The sequence below is a fragment of the Aulostomus chinensis genome, chromosome 9, assembly GCF_037954235.1.
Source record: "Aulostomus chinensis isolate RoL2024-O1b breed Wild chromosome 9, RoL_Achi_v1.0, whole genome shotgun sequence".
NCBI lineage: Eukaryota > Metazoa > Chordata > Actinopteri > Syngnathiformes > Aulostomidae > Aulostomus > Aulostomus chinensis.
The window spans coordinates 7,384,917-7,409,325 of NC_141328.1; the positions used below are offsets into that span (position 1 = coordinate 7,384,917).

General features: G+C 41.7%; 2 protein-coding genes across 2 annotated transcripts in view; both read right to left on the bottom strand.

The window, feature by feature from the left end:
- Nucleotides 1-14,051, bottom strand: part of LOC147255633 (cadherin-4-like) — a 243,318-nt gene extending 229,267 nt beyond the window's left edge. The window contains exons 1-2 of the mRNA XM_086213454.1: nt 13,836-14,051; nt 12,662-12,773 (exon numbers count right to left, since the gene is read on the bottom strand). Of these exons, the coding sequence (XP_086069580.1) occupies nt 12,662-12,773; nt 13,836-13,892 (169 nt within the window). The 5' untranslated portion in view covers nt 13,893-14,051. The remainder of the gene's footprint in view (nt 1-12,661; nt 12,774-13,835) is intronic.
- Nucleotides 14,052-17,903: 3,852 nt separating this feature from the next.
- LOC147255636 (uncharacterized) lies at nt 17,904-24,031 on the bottom strand. Its single transcript, XM_086212839.1, has 3 exons — nt 23,249-24,031; nt 21,275-21,411; nt 17,904-20,478 (listed from the first exon to the last, which is right to left on the bottom strand). The coding sequence occupies exons 1-2, from the start codon at nt 24,029-24,031 to the stop codon at nt 21,406-21,408; spliced, it is 789 nt and encodes a 262-aa protein (XP_086068965.1). The 3' UTR covers nt 17,904-20,478; nt 21,275-21,405.
- Between the last annotated feature and the right edge of the window lie 378 nt (nt 24,032-24,409).

Sequence of the window (24,409 nt, forward strand, 5' to 3'; positions counted from 1 at the left end):
TCTTAAAAAACAACCCAACCACCTACAATTAAATTAACAAATCACTGTTCTTAATTAATCAGGTAATTACAAGCAGATTTGTTGGTTTGAGACGTGACTGACATGGCTAGCACTCCCTGCAACTGCTTTTGTTATTGCTGCTGGGGTGGAGAAGCAGAGGGGAAAAGGAGGGAAGGAAAGGCAGATGAAAGCTTAATAAAAACTATCCGCAGAGCCCCCTGAGCAGAATAGCGAGGCTGTTACATCAACTCCTCCTCCTCCCCTCTTTTCTTCTTCTTCCCGTTCCTCCCACATATTATATCCTCATCTCCCCTACTATACATAGTTTCTCTGCCCTCCCACTCAAACGATCTATCCCCTGACTATCCCCCTCCTTATTCACCCCCTGCCCCTCTCCTCCCCCTACCTTTTGCAGGTTCTGAAACCTGTGTTTGCTAATGAGGTGTGGGATTGACAGCTGGATTACACCATCGCTTTGTAATCCTTTCTTTTCTGTGTTTAGGATAATCAGCCCCAAGACCAGGACCTTGCCTCCTGCCTCCAGCGACAAGTGAATAGAGTATGTGCACGCCTGTGATTGTGCGTGCATATTAACTCATGCTTGTGCAATATTCAGTATTATGTGACTAACCTTTCCCAAAGCCCTGTGCGTAGGAGGGCAATAAACATTAATTATCTCTGCTGTACACTAAGGCCAACAATATGCCAATCATCATGCAAGACCACCTGCACTCTTTTACATAGTTCATAAACCACTGAATGAGGCAGAGTTCACCCATTTTTCTAACCATCCAAATCCTAGCTTAGAGCAAAGAAAGTAACCCATCTACAGTACCTGCTTGCCAACCTGTCTGCAGCTCCTCATCCCATTCCCACCTCTGGCCCCTCTCTTCCTGTTTCTTCTCTCCTCGCTTTTCTTCCCCTCTTTCCCTGTAGCTCCCTAACAAGAACTTGTTCCCTCCGCGGCCACCCGATGCACTGTGTTTTTGATCATTCTCAGACTGGAATCTAGACAACTTATTTGCTTTTCTACATTCTGTAAGGCCCAGAGGAGGAAAACGGCGCCTTTTATTACCCTCGCTCTTTGCCTCCTCCTCTGATGTGCTGAGAAAGACAATGGACAGATAGGGAAAACCAGAAAAAACACAAGAATCCTGGCCAGTGTGCTTTTAAAAGCATGTTGGTCCCAAGGCTTAAAACGACTAGCACACTGGCTTACACGAAATATGACCGCAACTATTACAGCCCCTTTACAGAAAAATGCAACAGTGTCACATACCAATTTTCAGCATCCAGTTTCTGGCTCCTAAAATTCTCAGAAAAGCATAATTACAGCTCTTCAACAAGAGGACAGCCTTAATATCAAGGCAAATGGATGCCTGCAAAAAAAAAAAAAGAACACAAACGAAAAAAAGAAAATACCTTTCCAGACTCAAGATTCTTCAAAGATATGTATCCAGCTATATCACTGTGTTAGTAGAATGCACCTCCACCAAAGAGGTTAAGTGATTATAGTCATTTGTCGGTCAGTAAACTTTATCCAAAACTACTTTACTGATTTACACAAAAGTCAGAAGGTCAAATAAGAACCCTTAAAGAAGTACATGGATACCCCATTTGTTCACACATACTCATATCAATACATGTAGAAATATGAAATTGCATGAGGAGAATTGGAAATACGATATTACATGTGTCGTAGCACGTGAAAATTTTGCCACTACATGGAGCTCAGGAATAATATTTCCGTCTACGTGGTAACACATGGAGTTCATGAGGAAAACATTTAATTTTGTACAGTAGAATGTAAAAAAAGACTGACCATTTTGTAGTTTCATTAGTTACAGTACTGATTTCAACTCAAGCCATCTGCATCTAATTTGGACGGGATAGTTATTCAGCGTCAGTTGAGTTTGCTTGACTTTGGATTCTTGTTATCATGTTTTGGACCATAGTCTGTTCATTTTATTTTGATAACTCGTGCTCTTGTGTCAGATGTCAGTTTAACTTCCTGCATTTTTTCTTGTTCGTCTGTATCATTGTGCCATTGTCTTCCAGCCAAACCACAGTGCTTCTTGTTCTTCCTGCTTGTGGACATTTTTTTTTTCTTTTTTTTGGACATTCTTTGTTTGGACGCCCCCACTTTGGACATTTTCCACCTGGATTCTCCACGATGGCCAGACTCACAAGTACTCATTGTAAGCCTTGCTTTCTTTTGTCTTCCTTTCTCTGAACGGTTCCCTAACCACTTTAGACTCAGTATTTAAACCAGCATTTGCGATGGTACAGACTGGCCTCTCCACAGCTGTAAGACAGGGATTTAATACACAGAGAACTAATCACCAACCAGACACAAGAGGCTTGACCAAAAAAAAAAAAAAAAAAAAAAAGGCCAAAAACAAACAAAGACAGAAAGTTCTGACTCATGGGGAAAAGTTACAAAAATAATGCAGAAACCAAGGGTCCCTGTGCAGGACTCTTTCTACCACACTGCTGCGTCAGTGAGTTATGCTTGTGGAGGCAGTTTTCCTGTTTGATCTGCTCCAGTCGATATGGTTTCACAGACAATCTCATCAGTTTCCACCAGCCCACGGGATTTCATGGGTGTCACATATTTCTGTTTTTTCCACATTTATGCACACCAGCAATTAAAATGTTCTCAATGGTAATACAAAAAAAAAAGTTTGATGATTGTGGTGGTGTTTATATTTATGACGCAGTGTGCTCTTATTTTGAAAGGATACTTTGAGTTGTTTCTCAGGAAGTAGAGCAAGTGCACTGTTTGTTTTTACATTGATTGTGGCTAAAATCAGCAGAATAAGACATGAAACTACAGAAAAAGCATCAGAGATGAAGGGAAAATGACAGATGAAGACATCATAGGAAAGAGTGGCGAAACAATGTTACCTGCTAAAAAAAAAACAAACAAAAAAAAACACAGAAAGCAACAAAGTACAGTCCTAAATGAGTGGTACTGAACCATGGCGAAACACCACAACAAAATCCAGTAAGACCACCCAGCAGTGAACACCAGTTTCCAGGACAGCGCAGATGTCTAAGAAACCTTTGCTGTGGGAAGTGACGGATGACTTCAGCCCAGATACGATCTAACTTGCTGGAAACACGTTTCACTTTTGATGATGTTTACGGAGTGTAGGGACAAGATGATGCTAACTGCTACACATCTGAACCTTACCTGGGCCTCACTTGTTTGTTACATATCTGCTTAACTCTGCCAAACCGTCTGTACAAGGATGTGTAATCTTAGAGAGAGTACGTCTTTGCATTTAAGACGTTCTTATACTCTGCAGTCTGAGCTTGCGATGCATTTATTTACATATTAATATTATAAAGGAAAAAGAACAGAGGGGAATTCGCTACTAGATATTTTCATGTTGACACAGTTTAAACATTACAATGGTACTGCCTCCAATTAGAGAAATGTTCCAATGTTCAGTTTAAAGTGTTTGTCATGTCCTGAGCATGGAAAAATGTTGAACATTAACATTAACCATCTGGCTTCTTCAACTTTCACCCAAGAGCAAAAATTCATGCCCGGCTCTTTCATGTGCAATCCCAAAGGATTCTCAAGTAATCCTTTGGGTTTCACATAATAATCCCATTGGTTTCACATGAGGATTTGAATGGGTTTCATATTAGAATTTACATGTGTACCACATTTTATCCCATATGTTTTACATCTTAAAGTACCGGTTTCACATGGGAAATGGGAAAATGTTCCACAAATACATTTCCCATGTGCAAAATTCATGTTTCACAGGTGAAATTTTATGACTGAACTGGTCTGATGGTGACCTACTCATCCATCCAAGTGATTTCATCACTACATACATATCCAAGCACATGGGTAGATCAAATACAGTAAACAATAGCCAAAAATTACCGACTAGGTGCTGGAATCATTTCACAATTACTGATGAGATGATCCACAGTCAAAATAAAGTAAATAAAATATGAAATGTAAGACGTTGTTGCTTTAATCGATTTATCATAGTCTGTTTGACATTATATTTATGCTATCTTCTGATTCAAAATATGTTTTGTTTAAGTTTTCAACTTAATTATCCCAACAACCCAAACTGGTGCTTGGTATGATTTAGCATTACAGTGACCTCAAGCCTCAAGAGGTGCACAACTTGCTGTGAACTCTGCTGCCAAACACAAGGGTACATAAAAGTCCCCCTTTTGGGGCCAATAAATAATTGCTTTCAAAAAGCCAACGTCTATCTTGACATGAATCATCAGTCACTTTTTGTATAGAGCAAAACTCCTTCTGAAGCATCTTTGTTAGCTCTTATTAGGCCCTTATTAGCTTTTAGCCTGTTGAATAGCACCGGTCCAGACACATGAGACTCATCATTGTCTTCTGATTAATTAACATTACTGGCACTCTGTTTGTCGACCCCAGACTCCTGCATCCCTTTTTTCCCCATCTATCCCCTGTGTTCCAGCACAGCTTCTCAATGATTCAACTGCCTGCTGAACTTAAGAACTTAATGGGGAACATTCATGGGGAGTTTGGGACACAATTAGCAGACAGCTATGTCTTCTGAGAGCTTCCATCCTTTGTTTTATCCTCTTTTAATAAAGACGAGGGATCTCTAAACAAAGAGAATAGCATATGAGGTTGTAATGCACTTGGATTTATCCTGCCCATATTCTCCGAGAGATCATACCCTTCGTCTGGTTGATAGGGAAATTGCAATGGACAGGTCTCTGTTTAATTAGCAATAATGATCTCATCTTAGTTTGACCAAAACAGGGAGATCATATAGGGCTGGTTATGAGGTCCAGTAAGAATTCCATACAACCTTCTATATCACTGTTATGAGTAGGTCAACTAGACTGTAAATGGGTTTTTAGCCCACTTCTCTAATTATGTTTTGTTACAAGGGACATGAGAGTTTTAAGAAGAGAAGATTTATTCAAACAGAACTCATGCATTCCTAATTTGCTCCTAGCTGAAGCAGTAAAGAACCAAAACACTGAAATAATATAAAATAAAAATCTCCAACAGCAGAATGGTGTCACCCATGTCACTTTATCAAATGACAGCATTTATCACAACATACCAACATAATAAAATGATTGGGCATTGCATTAATTGCCTTCACAGTGGCTTCATTCCTGACTAAATCAATTCAACTGTAATTAAAATGCTGCCATAGCCAAGCAGAAGCAGCGTAGGGGTTAGAAGTGAGTGGGCAGGGAGAGGGAACCACGGCGTTTGGGCTCAGGCCAAAGCTATACTGGAATAGTGGGTAGCCTGGGAGTGGAAATCTGGATCCCATTTGTTTTAGAGTACCACAATGGGTTTCTGTGTTTGTGTGTGTGTGTGTGTGTGTGTGTGTGTGTGTGTGTGTGTGTGTGTGTGTGTGTGTGTGTGTGTGTGCACTAGTTTATTTTGGCATGTATCTACAAAAACAGTGCTAGCATTGCATATGAAAATGTTTTTGCCACTTCAGGGTACAGTGTTATCTTATTCTTAGAAGTCTTTCTCACCTCCCCCACCACCTCACCCTTCCTCTGACAGTAGCCAAGCTGAAGGACATGGTCAGTGTGACTCGCGTGCAAAGAGAGAAGAGAGAAAACAGCCGTGTAGCCTTATCTTTATCCTGCTGGTGTAATTCCTGTCCACCACATCCAAGCTAAAGAAAAATTCTGGGAGTGCCTTGGATCGTTTTTGCTCTTGATGAAAAATTATTTTACCAAAGACAGCAGGGACACCTCACAACAGCCACTGAGCAGTCTTAATCTGACACCACCGACAAAAACACCCCTCCTAACCTCAAACAAAAATGTGCATGTGTGAGTGTGTGTGTAAGAGAGAAAGAGAGAGAAAAAGCTTGTAGTGTCCCCTTGTCATCATACAGCCTTCACATTTCACACAGACCATCTGTGCATTAAAGAGCTGGAGTTCAAGCAAAGTATTTAAGCGGGTTTAATGTCTTCAAGAGAGCTATAACCTTCGTCCTGCAGGACCCCAGAAGGCCCATCATACTAAGGCAGGAGGTCCCTTAATGTACGAAGCAGATGACAGGGATACAGAGTTCACACACTGCAGAGAAACTCAATCTGCAAGAAGTCGTCCCCCCTTTTTTTTCATCCCGTCTCCTTTTCCCTACCATCTTTGTCCCTTCTCTAAAAAAAATGTGAGAAGATGTCAAAAATCTCATTAAAACTAATGGCCTCCACCTGCTAGCTTTGTTTTGTTTTTTGGGGTTGTATTTTTTTCTTTTTTCTTTTTTTTATACTCTTTCCCCTCTTTTTAATCCTCCCCTGCATGCCTTTCTAATGACCAGCTTAGAAAAACCTGGAGGATACTCGCTTTCCACAGAGCACGGGACAATTACCTGCACATTCAAACAAACATACCAAAAAAAGAAACAAAGCACACAACAGTTCCAAAGCATAGGTTTCCCAGCTCAACAGTATTAATCATATGGAACTCCTGCAGGTGCACCCCACACCCACCCCCATGCCTCCTTGCTGATCTCATAAACCACTCATGTCTACACTTCGTCAGGGGAAAAGGAGTTCAAACATGTGGCTAAAACATCTATATGAGACTCTCTGGGCAATGCATTGACAATTCTTTGAAACTAGTGGACACATAAATCTGACCCAAAGTTGTGCTGTAAGAAAATACAAATATGTCAACTGGCTATTGTGATATATCCCTATGGTCAGATTGACCTTTGGTATGAGGAACATAAACCAACACATTAGTGTGTCTGTGGTGTCTTCACCGCCTCACAAAACACCCAACAAATGTCAACTTCATGCAATTACATAATTATTAACCATGAAAAAAGGGTTCTTTTCTTTTCTTTCAGTATTTCAGTTTGTGAATATCCTCACAAAAAAAATAGCCACACACCATGTAAGGTTTCAAACAGATGCTGAGACAGAATACCGATTTTGTGTTGTTATTTTCTATTAGAAACAGCAATTACATGGTTACATGGGATGGGGGTAGCAGAGACCAGACATGAATGATTCACAACAACAGAAAGAGAAAACCAACAGGAGATAAGACTTTACCAAAGATTAGACTAAAATGAGACCCAACAAGCCAAAGCTAATAAAGACAGATATAACAATGACAGTGATTTAGGAAGAAACTGGAAGAAACAAAGGAGGCTATATTCCAACAATCTCCGCGAGGACGCCTGTCTGCTATCGACCCAGATAACACTGCAGTCCATGTGTCATGAGATTTGGGGCAAAGAGTAAACAGGAAATCAAAACAATCTAATTCTCTTTGAGGGTGAAGGGGGGAGTGAGAAGTGATGTATTGCCCATCCCAACAGAGTGTGCAAAGAGAAATTGCATCTTTTATTCAGTCGATCCTTCAAAGTAAACTTCTAGTCCCACATCGGTTTGGCAGCTCTGATTCAGAGTAGAGGGAAAGGTAAATTTACACTAAATCTTGATGCATCTTTAATACTGTGATATTGATCTAATATAGTCATATGCATTACGCTGAGCTTGAACTTAAGCTCATTCTATTTCAAGAAGGAAAAGGACCTTCATTACAAAAAGCCAAGAGAACAATAACAGCCTGGCTATGAGACTTTGAAAAATCCCCTGAAGTTGAACAGGAAAGCTTCAACAACCAATGCATGCGAGACTCATCACCCGGAGCCTTCTGAATGCTCGCTGCAAGAGATTTTTTGGAAATATTGTCCTGGAGGAGAGTGCAGCTCAGAACACTTTGTTTTATTCAGAATACAAAGCTATCTCTGCCTCTGTTCCCGGTTCCTAGTTTTCTTAGTGGGGACAGCAGCCAGGAAATACCAGACAGGGCATGGCAGAAACAAGGTAGCAATGAAGGGAGAGAGAAGTGATCTGGGTCACTGAGGGAAGTGGTGTCAACCGCTTGTTTAATCTCTACTGAACTGCAGCATATTAAGACAAAGCAATATTTGTCTGTGTGTTTACAGTCAGCGTTTAGGAAAATCTATTTTTGAGTACAATAGCCACCCTGCCCCTGGCCAGGGTGGCTAAAGATATCTTCCCCAAAAACAGACATTCAGGCAATGCATTGTGCCTGGTGGATAGATCAATTTTTTTTTAAATGGAACCAAGCATCAGTGGAGTTTTTAAAAACAAAGTGATGATGGAGGAGAAAATCTCCACTTTGCTCCGAGAAGCTGCGCCATTAAGATCAGCAGCCTCAACTCAGGTAATGCTATATCAAATAAAAGTAATACCCACATCTGAATCTGCCAAATCTGTCTTGGGGCTCCTTTGTGCTCTTACACATGAAGAATAACCCAACCAAAGTCACTTGTACAGGGAGTAAGGTCCATCAAAATCACCTCGTAATGCAAATCGAGTCCAAGGTCAGCAGAGTGGGCCTACTGTGCTGAAAACAGCATCCCTGGCTTTCATTACCAGAGAGAGAATCAGCAAAGGAATAGAGGGACACACGGGATGAAGTTATGATCGCTGGCTCTGTTTATTTATGCAGATGTGGCTAGGGCCCAACAATGCAAAACACTGCAAAGCTGATGGCAGCATCTTTTGCTTATTCAAGTAACAAACTTTCAAATGATTTTAAAAGGGACCTATTCTGCTCATTTATTTTACTCAGGGACTTCACCAGCGTGGCTTTGAATAAGTCACATTTCTGGAAAGACTTCACTGGTCCTTCATCTTCCTGAAACAAGCCGTTTTAGTCCATGTCTCTTAAAGGCCCCCTAACCTTTCCTATGATTGGTCAGCTTCTGGAAGCCTACCATGGGGAACATGTCTGTATTGTGGGCATAGGCCTGCTCTGCCTTGAGCAGATGAACTTTTAAAAGAAATCTGTGAGCAGGGTTGGACTGGATGTTTCATTAATTTACTTTGCATAACTGAAAAGTGATCGCTATATTCTGCAGTCAACTCCAGCGTGTTAGCGCACAGCAGGCAGCAGTTGGAGAGCTGGCCATTACTGGCTATCAGTCACATCAATATCTTGATAAGTGAAACATTGTTAAAACAGAAACAAGGCATCTTTCCGGTTGTAATGAGGTACACAATGAGCCACAACCTAATTATCATCAAACAAGCAGTCGTCTGAGCTGGATGGTCTCTGTGCAGCAGGAGCAGCAGCAGCAGAAGCAGCAGCAGGCTTTGATACGAAGTGTGCAGGGACAGTGTACAAAGTGAAATGAAAACAAAAACAGTTACTCTAAAAAATATGTAATAATTTCAATATGATACATGTAATGGACTTTACATGATGTTAAGTGTATTCAAAATTTCCTTTTACAGTAAAATTATACGTGTTTCAGTGCACCCAACAGGAGACCCTGCTAAGTCTCTGTGCAATTGCCTTGAATCAAGACTGTTCTGTTTGCTAAAAATCATTGCTGAGTCTGTATTGTAACATATAGGAAGAATTCATAATATGGCATTAATCATAAAATAGACCTGCCAATAGCAATGAATTGTTTCCAAACACAGCTTCATGGGAAATAATCCACGGTATCATAAAAGTCCAGTGTGGTGGTCAGTTCCTTCTCAGTTACCAAGAGAGAAACTGCCTTGAGACATTTTTACATCATCTCAGTCCTCAGTTCATTTTTAATCTTTTCTCCTCCTCTTCATTTAGTGAAGTTGGGCTGTTAATTCTATTACTACTGCTGCTGCAGCAGCAGAGATAGCAAAGCTCAATAATGATGTTATTTTTGAATAATAAATACTTGATCTTAAAATGTTTTGCTGCATCGGCCTCAAGATGTGGGGTTTTTTTTCGTTTTCTTTCCAACATTTTCGGCTTTTCTTTTTTGAGTCCTTATAATCCCTTTCATTTCAACTTCACTCTCTATTCCACTTCACCTGTGACATTATGGATCTACATGAAGGGTTAAGGAACAACAGGTCAGTACCACTGCATCTCTCCAACAGTATAGCGCGTATAGGCACCTGTTCCAGTGGCATTAGCCAGTTTGGTCAAATGGCCAGTGAAAACCTGTCTAATGACCTGATGTCAATGGAAGACCAGTCTTCTTTTCTATTTTTAACAGTTAAGAAATACAAACCATGATCAATTTTATATAACCACACACATGTTGAAGCCACTTTTGGGGTATTTACAGATATTGAAAATAATTTCCTGGAAGCTTGACCTAACTCTTCTTAACTAACACAACTCTAACCTTAACCACTGGCACAAAAATCTGCATTTTAGCGATGAGGACATGAGTTCTGTCTCCACCTTAACATGCCATCCTAAATTAACTGGTCTTAAGTCTGGTTTGCATCTCTGACATTGGCTTAATCATAATTAAGTTACAGTTTCATACAATCCTGTGTGAGATACAAATAAATCACTGGCACACATTATTCTTGGTTATTTTGTGTGTGTGTGAAGGTCTGTTCGATAGACTGTTTATCAATGAAAACCCTCAGCCATACCACACAGGATGTTTTGGGAGGTAATTTTAAATAAGCATCACTAAAGCAAATTAAAAGCAAACAAAATGAAAAGCTGGGAACATCTCATGAATACATATGAGAGGCTTAAGTTAAATGATGAAAAGGCAAACAGACGTTTAGGCAAACCCACAGTCTCAAAAAACAGAAACCAAAACCAAAAGTGGCACGCATACTTCACCTCCAGGCTTTGTCATCTTGTCTGCTGTGGTCATTTCTATAACTTCACCAGTCTTTACATTTTAAGAACTTGGTTTATCAACTTGGCAAAACGTGAAATGTGACACCCTCCTATGGTGACCTCCCGTCTAGACCCAGGCCTTCTCCTCATCATGGCCAAGGTCCTAGTTCTGTCCTTCCCATTATTCCCCTGGTGGCTAACAGGAATATACAGTATATGTTCGTGTGCGTCTGTGTGTATGTCTGTGTACATGAAGGGTTGTCATTATTCCTGCCCCCGTCTGACGGTTTTGGGTTAAACCATGTTATTATTAAAGCCTATCCAGAGAATCTTCCTCCCTCCCACCAGTGACACCCTTACCTATTATAAATCAAATGCCTGTAGCCCTGTAAATGACACATGGTGTGTGTGTGTGTGTGTGTGTGTGTGTGTGTGTGTGTGCGTGTGTGTGTGTGTGTGGCCACTGCAGCTGTGTTCTCAGACACACATAAAAGCGTTACTGAAGCTGTGTGTGCATGTCACAGCAAAGATCAGCCTCAGTGACTCAGGGCCAAATCCTGCCAAATACCACCTCGGAAACTATTGATTAATGTTGAATTGAAATATTTGCATATACGATGATATAAGGAAACGGTGTAAACAGATTATGAATCGTACCTGTTTTATAAGCAGAGGCTGTCATGGTTTATTTGGTCTGATGACACATCAGTGTTTCAATCCCATTTAAGCATGTCTTCTACTAGAGTGTATGCAGTAAAATCAGAGCTATTGTTTTTAAAATGAATGCCTGATCCTGACAACCATTCTGGTAGACTAATAAACATGAGTTTATGTCTGACTGAAGATACACAGACATTTTAAATCTTCATGCTCGCTGGAATAAATGGCTCCTGTGCAGCACTGACTGCTCACTCTGATTGGTTGTGATTGTATTGACACCCCCTGCTGGGCTGAAGTCTTCACTACCACATGGAGAGCAACCTAAGTACTAGAGACATTGTCCCTCATCCAATCCCATTTCCAGCCAGGCTACGATAAAGTTAATGAAACACTAAGATCAGGACTCTGTCACACGAATAAACTCCAGTAGAGGACAACACTAAAATAGACACAAGACTGACAATAGCCCCCCCCCCCCCCCCCCATACCCAATTTCACATTTCACATACCTGTTGTCTAAAACTCCTGTATGTCTGTGTGTGTCTGCACTGTATGTCCGTGTGTGCATATGCATTCAAGACTGTCTAGACGAGTGTATCCCTGCCAGGATTCCAACAGCTTAAGGAGAGCGAGAAATATATACTGTGCAGCTGCTGAAGACACGGTCAACCCACAAAAGAGCTATTGTGCACCCACAGCAAAACAATACAGCTTAGCTGAGCAATGAAGAAAAAAACATTGGGATCAATAGAGAATTGCAATTAGCCCGCATTGGCAGGAGGAGTGCCAGATTAGACACAGGATGTCGATTCCATTTCCTGCACTATCAGGCCCTAAAACTTGGTTGGCTCACTGTGTAATTGGAGCAACACATGTACGACGACATTGCAGCGTGTTGGTGACACATACAATACATAAGCAAGCCGCATAGTGGCGAAAACAGTGATGAAGAGAGTGAGTCATAAAAAATTATTGGAGAGTCATAACTTGTTCACACTGGCTGCTCATATGTTTTCATTACATGTTGCAGTTACTGACAAATGCATCGACTTTGCAGAAGTGAGCCTTTCCTGATGATGTCTGTAAATCACACCATACAGGTGTTACGATTCCTTGCATTAATTTGATATCATCGCCTTCAAAAACGGAAGTGTGGTTGAAATTAATCTTTAACTGGATTTTATTGTTTGTTTGTTTTTTTACATTTGACATGAAGATATTACCATAGTTCAGTAAACTCACAGTTACTGAGCTCCGACTTTGAAAATCAGACACATTTCTTTTCACAGGTGTAACCGCAGCGATGTGGCTTTTTAACACTTGAATCCATCCAAAAAATATGTAAAAGAAATGCTTCATCAATTAAATTACCTTTCAGTATGCCCTGGCTTTGCAGTACATCCCTTGAAATCAGCACAGAGTAAAAGCTTTGTGAGAAACCAGGTCGGCAGGGACCAGTAGAAGCGTGCTCCCCATTACTCCCCTGAAAGGAAAAATAATACAATTTAAGACATCGATAAACAAGGATTCCTTTGATTTCCAGCTTCTCTTTTGCCTTAGGCCCTAGAGAAAGAAAAAAAGAAGAATCATATCGCAGTTAAGAGAAATAAATTCAACAAGTTTACCATGCTTCTGTGTAGGCACATTGTGATGCTATACTCCAATCTGGCTGAATTAATTTGCTGTGTATCTCAGCCCCATAAAAAAAATAAGCCTGGCTGAATACGGAGTGTTCCAAGGTGCTTAAGTATGACACATAAATAGGGAAACTGCATGAATGCAGCAAAAATGTCTTACACCATGAAGAAGCAGAGTGGTCCGGTGAGGGACTGCACTGTGGGTGCTGTCAGAAGATCAGCAGAAAACTTTGCGCCCACAACTCTGACCCTTAAGGCAACTGACTGTGCGCAGGCATCAGTCAAGGCTGGCTGGAATTTGAATGGATTAGGCACAAGTCATCTCCTCCTCAGAGAAAATAAACCACTTACGGTAATTTCCCTACCTTACATAACGTTATGGCAAATGGCTTTGATCGCTACAAATGAGGACTTGACGCGCCGTTTGCAGTCTGGGTCCGTTGAGTGAATGACGACTAAAGCGTCTTACAACTGTAAAGTTTAACTTGGCGAGTGAGGGCGACTATCCGCCAGGGAAGGCTCATATTATGCTAATCAGACAAAATACCACAGCTTGATAACGCTTTCGGTGATTCTGACTGAATTGTGCAATTGCGTTTTACATGAGTTGCGCGTTTCAGCCCGGTCATGGTCAAGAGGAAACCTTCCGAGGATCGGAGCGGACGAGACAACTCCTTTTATATTCTTTGTTACAAGTTGGAATTCATAAGGCAACCAATTAGCGTACTTGTATGGAAATAACGAGCGGTGCCACGCTGCTGTTACGGCGCGCTGGACTTACTGGAGTCCATCCGACTGCATGACTTTCTTTATTGTGCCATCGCTATGAACCATACATGTCATATACCTTGTATCTCCCACTTTCCCTCCTCATACAACGAGCTATACTAAAGAATGACATATCTCACCCAGCTTGCGTCAAGAAGAAGGGCTGCTGTCAGGACCAGAGCGAAGTCAGTTCTCATGGTGGCGATAAAGCGAGCCTGGGATGCCTGGGCGAGGAATCAGAAACTGAGTCGTTTCGCAATTCTTCTCCTGGAATAGTGTAATTTCCCTTCAGTTCCTGGGTTAAACTGAGCGTTACGTCCCTCGCTGCGCTCCGCGAGTGTTGCTACAGCTCTGGAGTTTCCTCGGCTCTCTCATCTGCAGGTGAGCGCTCCGCTCAGCACCAAGACGCAGTCCGCGTCACTCTCCAACCCCTCCTATCCTATCACCCGGTGCGGGAAAACTCCACACACGCACTTAAAGAAACACTCGATAGAGCGCGAGCACCCTCACCACCTCCGCCTCTAGGGTCCCAACATGTTAATCCAGCTCCCATTTCACTGAAAAGTTTTATAATTGCACGATTCCAATTTAACTGGAAGTCTTTATGACCCCAAAATAACAATAATTAACCAGTGGACCTGAAACTCTCAACACTGCTTCATTTACCATGATCTCCAATAAATGTGATCGTTTATTAATAAGTAATAAGGTTGATGCACCAATTATTGACGATTATCTTTCGCGCACCATAATTACATGATCAAGTCACTGCTCGATTTAAGGTGAACAAGGTCGAGAGCCAAACGTGTGTGTCTTACGCCATCAAAACAGAAATAATGTAAAGCTTTTAAATACAAAATTTAATGGTACATGGTACAACAATCAAACCTGAAAGAGCCACTTCCAGTGTGGCTATAAATGAATATTTGGCATATCAGTCAAAACTATGCTGAATTTATGATAGACTACTTGACAATAGAGAGATAGATAGAGAGATAGAGAGATAGAGAGATAGATAGATAGATAGATAGATTCATGTCTTCATTTCTTTTTTTCTTTTCCTTTCTGTTGTACTAAAAAATGTACAGGTTTAAAACTTAAATTTACAGTCAGCACATGTGAAAGCATGATATAATCCATCAACACTGCTAATGCTCTAAGTATGCAACTCGTAAATGCCAAAATCACAGCGATAGCTTATAAAGCTGAAATGTTCAAAATATCTCTAAGAGCGAGAACAAATGTGTTTTGTTTTTCACTATGAGGCATATTTGTATTGATTTAATGTTATGATTAACATATCCGAACTTGATGATTATCCACCATTTGAATAGTGATATTGTATTAGTAGATATCGGTGGCGTGAAGTCACGATGAACTTTTCAGTATGATTTCTTACTTGAACTGAACAAGGTGTAGGAAGGCTCGAGTCGATCATAAATACAGGACGCGATTTTGGGCCTGTTTTGCATTTTTATCTATTTATGGGGTCAATATTTACCAGATTATTATTTTCATTATTTATGGCCCAAGTCATTGGATGACTGGTTTACACTGTTGGACTTTGACGATCACACAGGCTTCCTAAACTTGCTATTTGATGACTTTTCCCAATTCCTTTTTCTACAAGCTGACATTGTTACGAGGGCTGTGATTATAAAAGATGAATAACAGCTCAACTTTTAAAGTGGAGTTGAACAAAGGTCAGTTCCAACAGTTTTCATGTGGATTGAAATGGCTCCGAATTTTAGCTGTCTTTGAACTGAGCTCCCTTCAACAAAAAACAAAAAAGTCTCATGCCTAAAAAGAGTTGATAAGTCGAACTACTGAGCATGACTTTGGGACGAGAAAGCCTAAACTGTCTTGTGATATCATAAAACCTTTCTCTGAGTAAACATAGCACACACAAAAAAAAAACGGCAAAATATGTAGGCTGGCTCATCACGGTGTCCTTTTGAAGAAGTTATCATAATCGCAATTAGAGAATCCGCAAGAGCACAAACCTTCCTGCAGCCATACTAATGATGATGGGAGCACAGGAGGAAATGAGGTGAAGTCTGAAGAGGAGGCTGGGATGGATGGATTCAACAAAACATCCGGCTTTATGATGCCATTTACATCTGACATTAACATGTGTTCCGTATCTGGATATATTAATTGGATTATGACTTTTGAAGCACAGGTCTCTGCCTTTACAGCTATTTTAAAATTACAGTAACCCTGTCTGTCTGACATTGAGATTCAAATTAGCTAGGTGGGGCTGGCAGACTTGTAAGAATACAGGGGGCAGCCCAGGTCAAAGAAACTGCTGTCACCAACCTGAACATCATTCATATTTAAATCTCTTGTTTTGAGGCAAAGGCATAATTCACTGGGTCAGTTTTCTTCCTCTGAGTGTGGTCACACTCTAGAGATTATACTTACATCTAAAATCATATCACAAAGCGAGCCTCTTAATGCCATCTGGCTATTAAAGTCAATGTGTTCAGGATGATTCCTTATATTAGGGTCAAAGGTCAGGTACAGTAAACAGGAGGCTGCACACAAGACTCTTTCTTTCAAGGCATCCTGTATTGTTTATTTATTTGTTTATTTCATTTCTGCATTTATTTATTTTCGTTTACCGTGGCCACACTTCTCTCTTAACCAAGAGCGATTCATTTTACCATGAATTTTCAGGGAAGCATAGTGGTTTTCCTGACCTCCATCAGGTTTTTCAAAATTGTTTTTGTGCTGACAAGCAAATTGTAATGAAAGCAAATTGTAAAAAACTATTTCCTTTTTCAATAGGGATCTATTTTTTTTCATATTAAATGCGTAACTTAGAAGACTTCATTTTATATGATGTATGTTTTCATTTTTTCACTTAATTGTTATAATGGCGGTTTTTATTTTAATGCAGAGTGTAACTCTGTACCGTATTAATACTAAGTGGATTGTCCAGGTGAAACAAAGTATAGTAACCTCTTTTTAATAAATTCAAATACATACATTAAATGCATAGGGCCAATACACTAAGGTAGGTGCTTTGTCAGAGAAAAATTATACTCTCAGCAAGAATTCCTATTAGAGTCACATAAGCTGTATATTATCACCGCGGACAGTCATTTTTTTCCCCTTTGAATACATCAACTGAAGAGTGGACATGCTACATGCCTGCTTTAATCTTTACTAAATAAAAAAATAAATGTTCGAACTGTCACAGATGTGTTGTAGCAGGACTGGATATGCCTACACTTCAATCTATCTATCTACACATCTATCTATCGATAAAACGGTAGTTGGTCTTTGACTGTACTTCCATACATTCTCGGTTACAGCAGGTTGAATGTTGAGAGAATGAAAAATAAAATCTATCGTACTCATAAAAGGCTCCAGCCCCCAGTGACCCTGACACAGGATAGGCGGTTGATGATGGACGGATGGATGATCATACCCACACAGAGGGCATACTATAGAATATTTACCTTGAAATGCGGTGAAGTATTAAAAGCATTAAATGCAAATGCTCAATTACAGTAAAAGTATGACAAATTTGTTCTTACGTACAAACCTTGTCTCATCGGAAAAAAAACGGAGAAGTTAGCATCACCGTGGCAACCTGTAATTGCAGTTGAGGCCAAAGATCTGCTAGTTAGACTGCTTCTCCGATGCCTGTAACGTGAACCACGTAAGTGACATTTCAACTGATAGCGTAATTGAAACATACTGTTTCACAGTTCGAGTAACGAGTCTCGGTCATGAGTCCTGCCTCTCATGTTCTCAATAAGATCAGTTGATACCCTGCATGTGAAGCCATTGCTGTTGCTTTAACTTAAAACCCAGCATAACCACCAAACAGACATTTGTCACTCAAGCATTTCATTTTGATAAAAATAAAGATGGCACAAGATGTTTTCATTGATTTCCAAGAAAATATTACATGGACCTTGGCGGATGTTGGTGCTCTCTGAGTGCACTTCAAGGTAAGATTTAAGTGTTCCAACCATCTGAGTGAGCCAGGAAACACAATAATCTGCTTCTGGGGTGGAAACAACAGTAGCAAACAGAGGCTATTAAACTTTGGCCTTGTGGCCCCCCACCCCCACCCCCCACTTCCTGCCATTAAAGAAAAAGGACAATATTACTGGCTTACTTCTTGTGTCCTCTTTAATTTTTTTTTTTTTAAATACAGCTCTGTAGCGAAAAAAGGCAGATTTAGAGGTATCACAGAAGAAAAAGCTAATATCTTAAGCAAAGTACAAATCATAACTCAAGCTGTATGCACAAATCAGACTGACACCATAACAAAAATGGGTTGAGGTGTAAACACTTGACAGCCGACAACCACCTCCTCCTCCTACACAAACATACACCACCAACAAAATGGCATGTAAGCCTTCACAACATAAGAGCACACACATCCACTGATCAGTGACAAACATTTCTGACAGCCTGCACATTGCATTACTGGAAAGAACAAGACAGGTAAGCATTTTCACAGGAAATAAATCTGTTTTATCTTAATTGGCAGGAGGTAAAGTTGGATGATAGGTTGACATGTCAATCAAAGACAGTGTCACATTCACTGAGGAAATGTTTTTTTTTTTTTGTCAAAAAAAAAAAAACCCAAAGGCTTTTCCAGTAATCAGGTTTAGAGCTTTTGTTAACTCTGAGTTTACAGAAACAGATTAACTTAACTCGAGGTCAGTTACTGTGGTAACTAATCTGCTTGCTGGCAGCTCTCGGTCTCATCCCTCCTGCAGAGCCTGAAGTAGCTGTCAAACACACTGCTTCATTTCCTCATCGTTACTGTCAATATGGAAGACTATATCAAAGCATATTAATTTGCAGAGGTTTACATCAGGAGAGGGGAGATCAAAATCCCGGTTGGATTTTGATCTCGTTATAGAAGGATCTCTATGAATGTAACCTCTTTTAGCTGCAATTACGGTAGTCATTTTTTTAAACGTTAACCTCTGCTTATTTTCCAATATCACACAGCATGAATTCACCCATGGCTCCAAATAAGAACTACATTTTTTTCTTTTTGTTTGTTTATTGTATCACTGAGAACACTGGCTTACTGTCTGTGTCAGAAAATCTTCCAAGGTACAGTTTCATTTCTTTATCATGAATTGACGATGGCCTTTTTCATATATATCCAATTAATTCAGAACTAGAGAACGGTCTAAATACCTCCACCACGGCTGAATGACCTGCTTAGATCCGCATCTGGTTTCCCATCAATTCCAAAATCGGACTCTCCCTCAACCGCAGTTCCATCATCTTATCAAAATGCATCAAATGAATTCACACCAATGAACAAACTCTCTGAGGTAACAGAACTAACTCTGATCAGCAGGTGTAGAAACCAAGACATCAATGTTTGCTTCAGACTTTGTTAAACCTGCTTTTGAAATAGACCCCGGATATGTTCCAGGAATGCTTTCTCGCTCTTGTGCCTCTGTTGCATTCATCCACTCTAAGGTATGGCCTCCGCTTGAAAGTGATGAGGGACAATTTAGATTTGAATTCACATTTCATTTCAAAGGTACATTTTTGGTCTGAAAGTGATGGATTTGCTGCGGATTTACTGAATCGTGTAAGCTTTTGTTTCTGTAAGAGACCAACACACATTACACAACACATTTCATGAGTAGCAAAATTTAGATTCAGAACTGCCCAACATGAACACATCGAGAGAGTGCAGTTATCCAAATCTGTCAGCAGAGGTTACATGAGCTGGGAGCAATTGGAGCCCCTACTATCTCAAAACCCAGCATCTATCTGCCAAACTCCAATGGAGGCTTGCCATTTCAGTGTGTGTAGAGTTGTTCATTATGTCATCTCATATTACTGTATTCAAAATAGTCAAATAAACCCAAGCCTAGGGAGTAGCAAACAGCCAGACAGCCTCGGTCTAATGGCAGAACAAGAGAGTAGGGGAGACAGGCAGCAACGCTCTAAATTGTCTGTAAGCATATTCTAAGGGGCCTAGTCATTTTGCTCCTGATAATGACGCTTTCATTAGCCAATGAGATGCCAGGCATGTCCCATTCACTAAAATCAGCAGGGCACTCTTTCTATCTGTCTTTCTCTCAGTCTCTCTTGGTGACATGATTTGGTCGCAGTTTGGGTTCCACGGTTTGTATTCATCTCCCCACTTTACTCGGAGCCCATTAATGCAAATTGTGCTGAGAAAAGAAAGTGAGAAAAAGTGCAAAGGGTAAAAAGTAAACCCACTGAGTGTGGTACTATTCTTAAAAAAAACAACTATTAAATCATCCTTTCTTTATGTGCCACCAGGGAACTTCCTCTGGCTCTGAATAGTAACTCAAGACAGAGAAATGCTTGTGTCACTCACTGGATTAGCTGGTGAGGAAATATAACTGATGGTATAGTATAGTCTAGTATAAAACTGCATTTTTATGGAGGGCAAGGATATGATTGCATCCCTTCCTTCTGGATTATGTGGCCACTGTTGTTTTCATGTCATGGCTCCATGCAGTATCCTGCGCTATTGCACATGTTTGACCCAGGAGGCAAGCCACTCATGGGCTGATGATGGATTTGAAGCCTTGTTGACAGCGCTTGAACAATGACCCAGGCACAGATCAGGGAAATGCTGGGCTTGGAGCAATACATAATTCTATTGTTTGATTTCCCATCTTTGATGGAAGCACAGAGGAAAGAAAATACAGCTGGATGTCCCCTGTAGCATGAAGCCTCATGATATTCCGACAGCCAAAAGCCAGCTGCAAAGTGGTAAGCTGAACAATGTGGAGGAATAGGTCCCACAGCCTGTGAAATTCACGAGTGAATAAAAACGGTCAGGGGAATGTGGTATTGTGCCATTCAAATGTATTCATCTCTGAAATTAGTCATTTAAATACTGTGTGTGTGTGTGTGTGTGTGTGTGTGTCAAAGTCATAACTTTTTTCTAAAGTGTGAGCTACTACATATATGGAATTGTAAACGTAAGCTACATTTATCCTTCAAAAATCCTACCCCACATGCATTAAAATTCAGAGGTGAGACCAGAAATCAGATAGGAATAGTGCAGTATTATCTTCCATTGTTCAGCATTGGCTTTTATATGCATTCGTCTATCACACGCTAACTTTAGTGTAGCTGGACTGTGTTGGAAATACCAATTTACCAACTGTAAATGATTTCTTTTTTCATTAACAAGCTCTATTATGAGGATATGGAAAGACTGGAAACATTTACAGGTGCTTTAAAGTGCAGCATACAAGATGTGCAGGCCTATGAATGGACAAACATGTAAGGGGTATGAGAGGAGAGATGGTAAAATTATTCCTCAGCAGGGTGAATTTTTAGCAGCTATGGGAGGCACTCAGTGGAGATGCCCCTAAGGTTGATAGGATGCTTTGATCAAAGATGGAGGGACACGCCTGTTAAAAATCCGCAGCCGCCCGATTCCCCTCCATCTCTTTATATTCCTCTCCCTCTCTCTTTCGCTCTGACGTTCAAACCGTTCTCTTTTTATCGTTCTCTCTCTTATTTTTCCTACTTTCTCTCTGTTTCTTCAGTCTCCCCATCTTTCGCTTTCCAACTCACTTTTATGCAAACATACCTGAGGGTCAGAGGAGTCGTCTTGTTTCCACCACACTCGCAGCCTCTTCCACATCCCCAGGTGGTTACTCAGTCATGACCACAAGCAGCAGCGGCACGGGGCAGATGGCCCACGGTGTTTCCTGACACCCATCATACCTTTAAGAAACAGTGTTAATGAGCACACAGGGTACACACACACAAGACTTCCTGCAGAAAAGAGTACATACAGTACACTAATAAATCAAATATCTAACCCAGATACAACAAATGCAGAGATAAATACAGAGCCTTATACCTATATAATGACTGCACCCATCCTTCTGCACTTCTCAATGTGATATTTCAATTGCCTTCATTTCTCTTCAACATATTCTGAAAACATTTTCCAAGTGATTTGGTTTAGTGGTTCACTTTATGTCTTTTCCAAGGTTGGTGCAATGTGGGGATTCTCTGACACTGAGCAACAGTAGTGAGTAAATTATTCCATTCAATTATCTGAGCATTTGCTCAATATAAATACCATCTGGGTGCTTGAAATAGATTAGTTTAAGGCCATACTAAATTATTAAACTATTCCCAGAGACCAAGTCCCCATTCCCCTTTAAATGAGGCAGACTTATGGGGTTCATACTAAGCCTCTGGTCATCTGACGCACTTAGCACTTAAATTGCGTCTGCCTGGATTCCCAACAGGAACATGAAAATGGGGTCCACCGCTTGACCCATACTTCTTGCCACTGACCAAAGAGTTAACCCAAATTAACAGGCTTGGCCTAACTACTGCAAGGATAGCAGTAGGATGGGATATAAAATATTAGCCCTTTGTTTTGTGTTATTCTCCAGACCATAATGTATTTGGCAGAAAGGGTTCTCCATCACATTAGTTCATAATACCATCTGACCTCAATCCTGCTCATTCTGTCACACACGCATTCAGCTCTTCAAACAACAGACCTACAGCGTAGTGTTTCTCATTTATTTGCCTCACACCCTCTGGGGTTCAAATCAAAATGTGAACTTTTGTTTGCACAGCAATGTGCAGATAATACTTACTAACCGTTAAACTGCTTTTCCTGTGTGCTTCAGGGGTTTGAACACTTTGACACTCATTCACTGAAGCACACATACAGTACCACTCACGGCCCTGAGTTTTCATCATCTTGTGACCTGTAAAGCATCAATCAAATGTCCTTTCCAGGGACTTTGTTTACCATTTATAAAGAGAAAATCCTCAGACAAAAAGACACAATCCACAAGATGTTCAGAACTAAAAAGAAATGAATAGATTAACATTGAAGATTTTGTATCAAGCAAATATTTACTTCCACTGGATGGACCACAAAATCATGCCTCTGTCTGAAGTGGATACACATTCTCGAAACTTAACTTTTGGGATCAGCAGGGCTTTAAATGGCTTTTTAAACCTGTTGGATATCATAAAGTGATAAAGCAAAATTTTTAATAGTCAAACATGTGACTGAAACTTAGTTGATTGTGTATGTTGACATGCAAGAAAGATGATTTGAAAAGGTTCTCTTGACAATGGCCAGATTAGTTTGATCTGATAGAGGCGTCACTAACCAAGGTATGTGACTTAAAAGGGCCTCTCTGGATGCACAAGTTCAAGCTTTTATTGATTCAACTGGCTGAAGACCATAGAAAAAGAAAAAAATGTGAAGGAACAGCGGGGATGACTATATTCAAGACGTGTAAGGGCTGCCCTCAGCACATGCAACACACCTCATTCAACCCATTTGTCAGGATTTGGGGGTTGAGGATGGTGAGGGAATGATGAAGACCCAATTGCAGACAGTGTAGGGCGGTGCACAAAAGGTTTGAGAGACGGGGGAACTTGAGACCTGACGACTGTAGACGGGGAGACTTGACTGTAGACGGGGAATGAGGGCGAAGGCTTGAGACGTGGGGTGAGGCTGGAGGCTTGACTCGACAATGAGGGGACAACAGAATCAAACAACAAAAACCCACTCACTCACCACACCCGTGGGCAGAACCCCCACAGGGTCGGGGGGGGGGGCGGCCAGAGGGCTGCGCAGAGACCACAGAGAATCAGGGGAGCGGCCGTGTGGCCGCGCAGACCACGGAGAGTCTGGGGGGCGGCCGGGAGGTACCGAGCACCCGGGGGGTACCGAGCACCCGGGGGAAGGCCCAAGGTGAAGAGCCACAGGAGCAAGAGAGGCGTCCGCCTGGACCCTCGGCGCGGACGTGACGCGTCCGCCAGGACGCTTGGCGGCGAAGCAGGAGTAGCGCCAGCCAAGACCCTCGGAGCGAGAACAGCAGAGGCGTCCACTCGGACCAAGAACAGGAGAGGCGTCCACTCGGACCCTCGGAGCGAGAACAGCGACCCTCGGCGTCGGAACAGGAGTGACGCCCGCCAGGACCCTTGGCGGCGGAACAGGAGTGACGCCCACCAGGAACCATGGCGGCGGAGCAGGAGTTGAGTCAGCCAGGAACCTTGGCGCCAGAACATGGGTGACGCCCGCCAGGACCCGTGGCGGCGGAGAAGGTGTAGCAGCTGCTGGGCTTGGGATGAGGGCTGGACCTGGCTGCCTAGGAGGACGAAGATGGCCAGCCTTCTCCTTTACCTCAGGGCGGGAGCTCCTGGGCCTCCCGAATGGAGGACGAGCCGACCTGCAGGCTCGCTGCACCGAGCGAGGACCCCCGAAGGCCAGCCGGGTGCCCGTGAAGTCCTCCTCCCCTTGTGACTCCCTTTCTAGTGTCCTTTTTGCCATCATAGCAAAGTACTCAAAAAGAGTCATCATACGTGGGGGGGGGGGGGGGGGGCGCTTGTCCGCTGGGTCTTTGTTGGTTGGGTCATTCTGTCACGTGCGGGGAGTGAGAGGGGCAAGTAGACCCAGGAGCAGACAGTGGGAAGGTGCACAAGAGAATTTTATTAGGAGACTGAAAAACTTGAGACCTGACGACTGTAGACGGTGAGTGAGGGCGAAGGCTGGAGACGTGGCGTGAGGCAGGAGGCTTGACTGTGCAATGAGGGGACAACAATGACCCAACAACCTAAGAGGGGAAAACACACGGGTTCAATTCAAGAGGGGAAACAAGACACAGGTGGTGCAATCAACCAGGTGAGACACATGAGGTAATCACAGGAGGGAGGTCAGGAAGACAGGGCATTACTA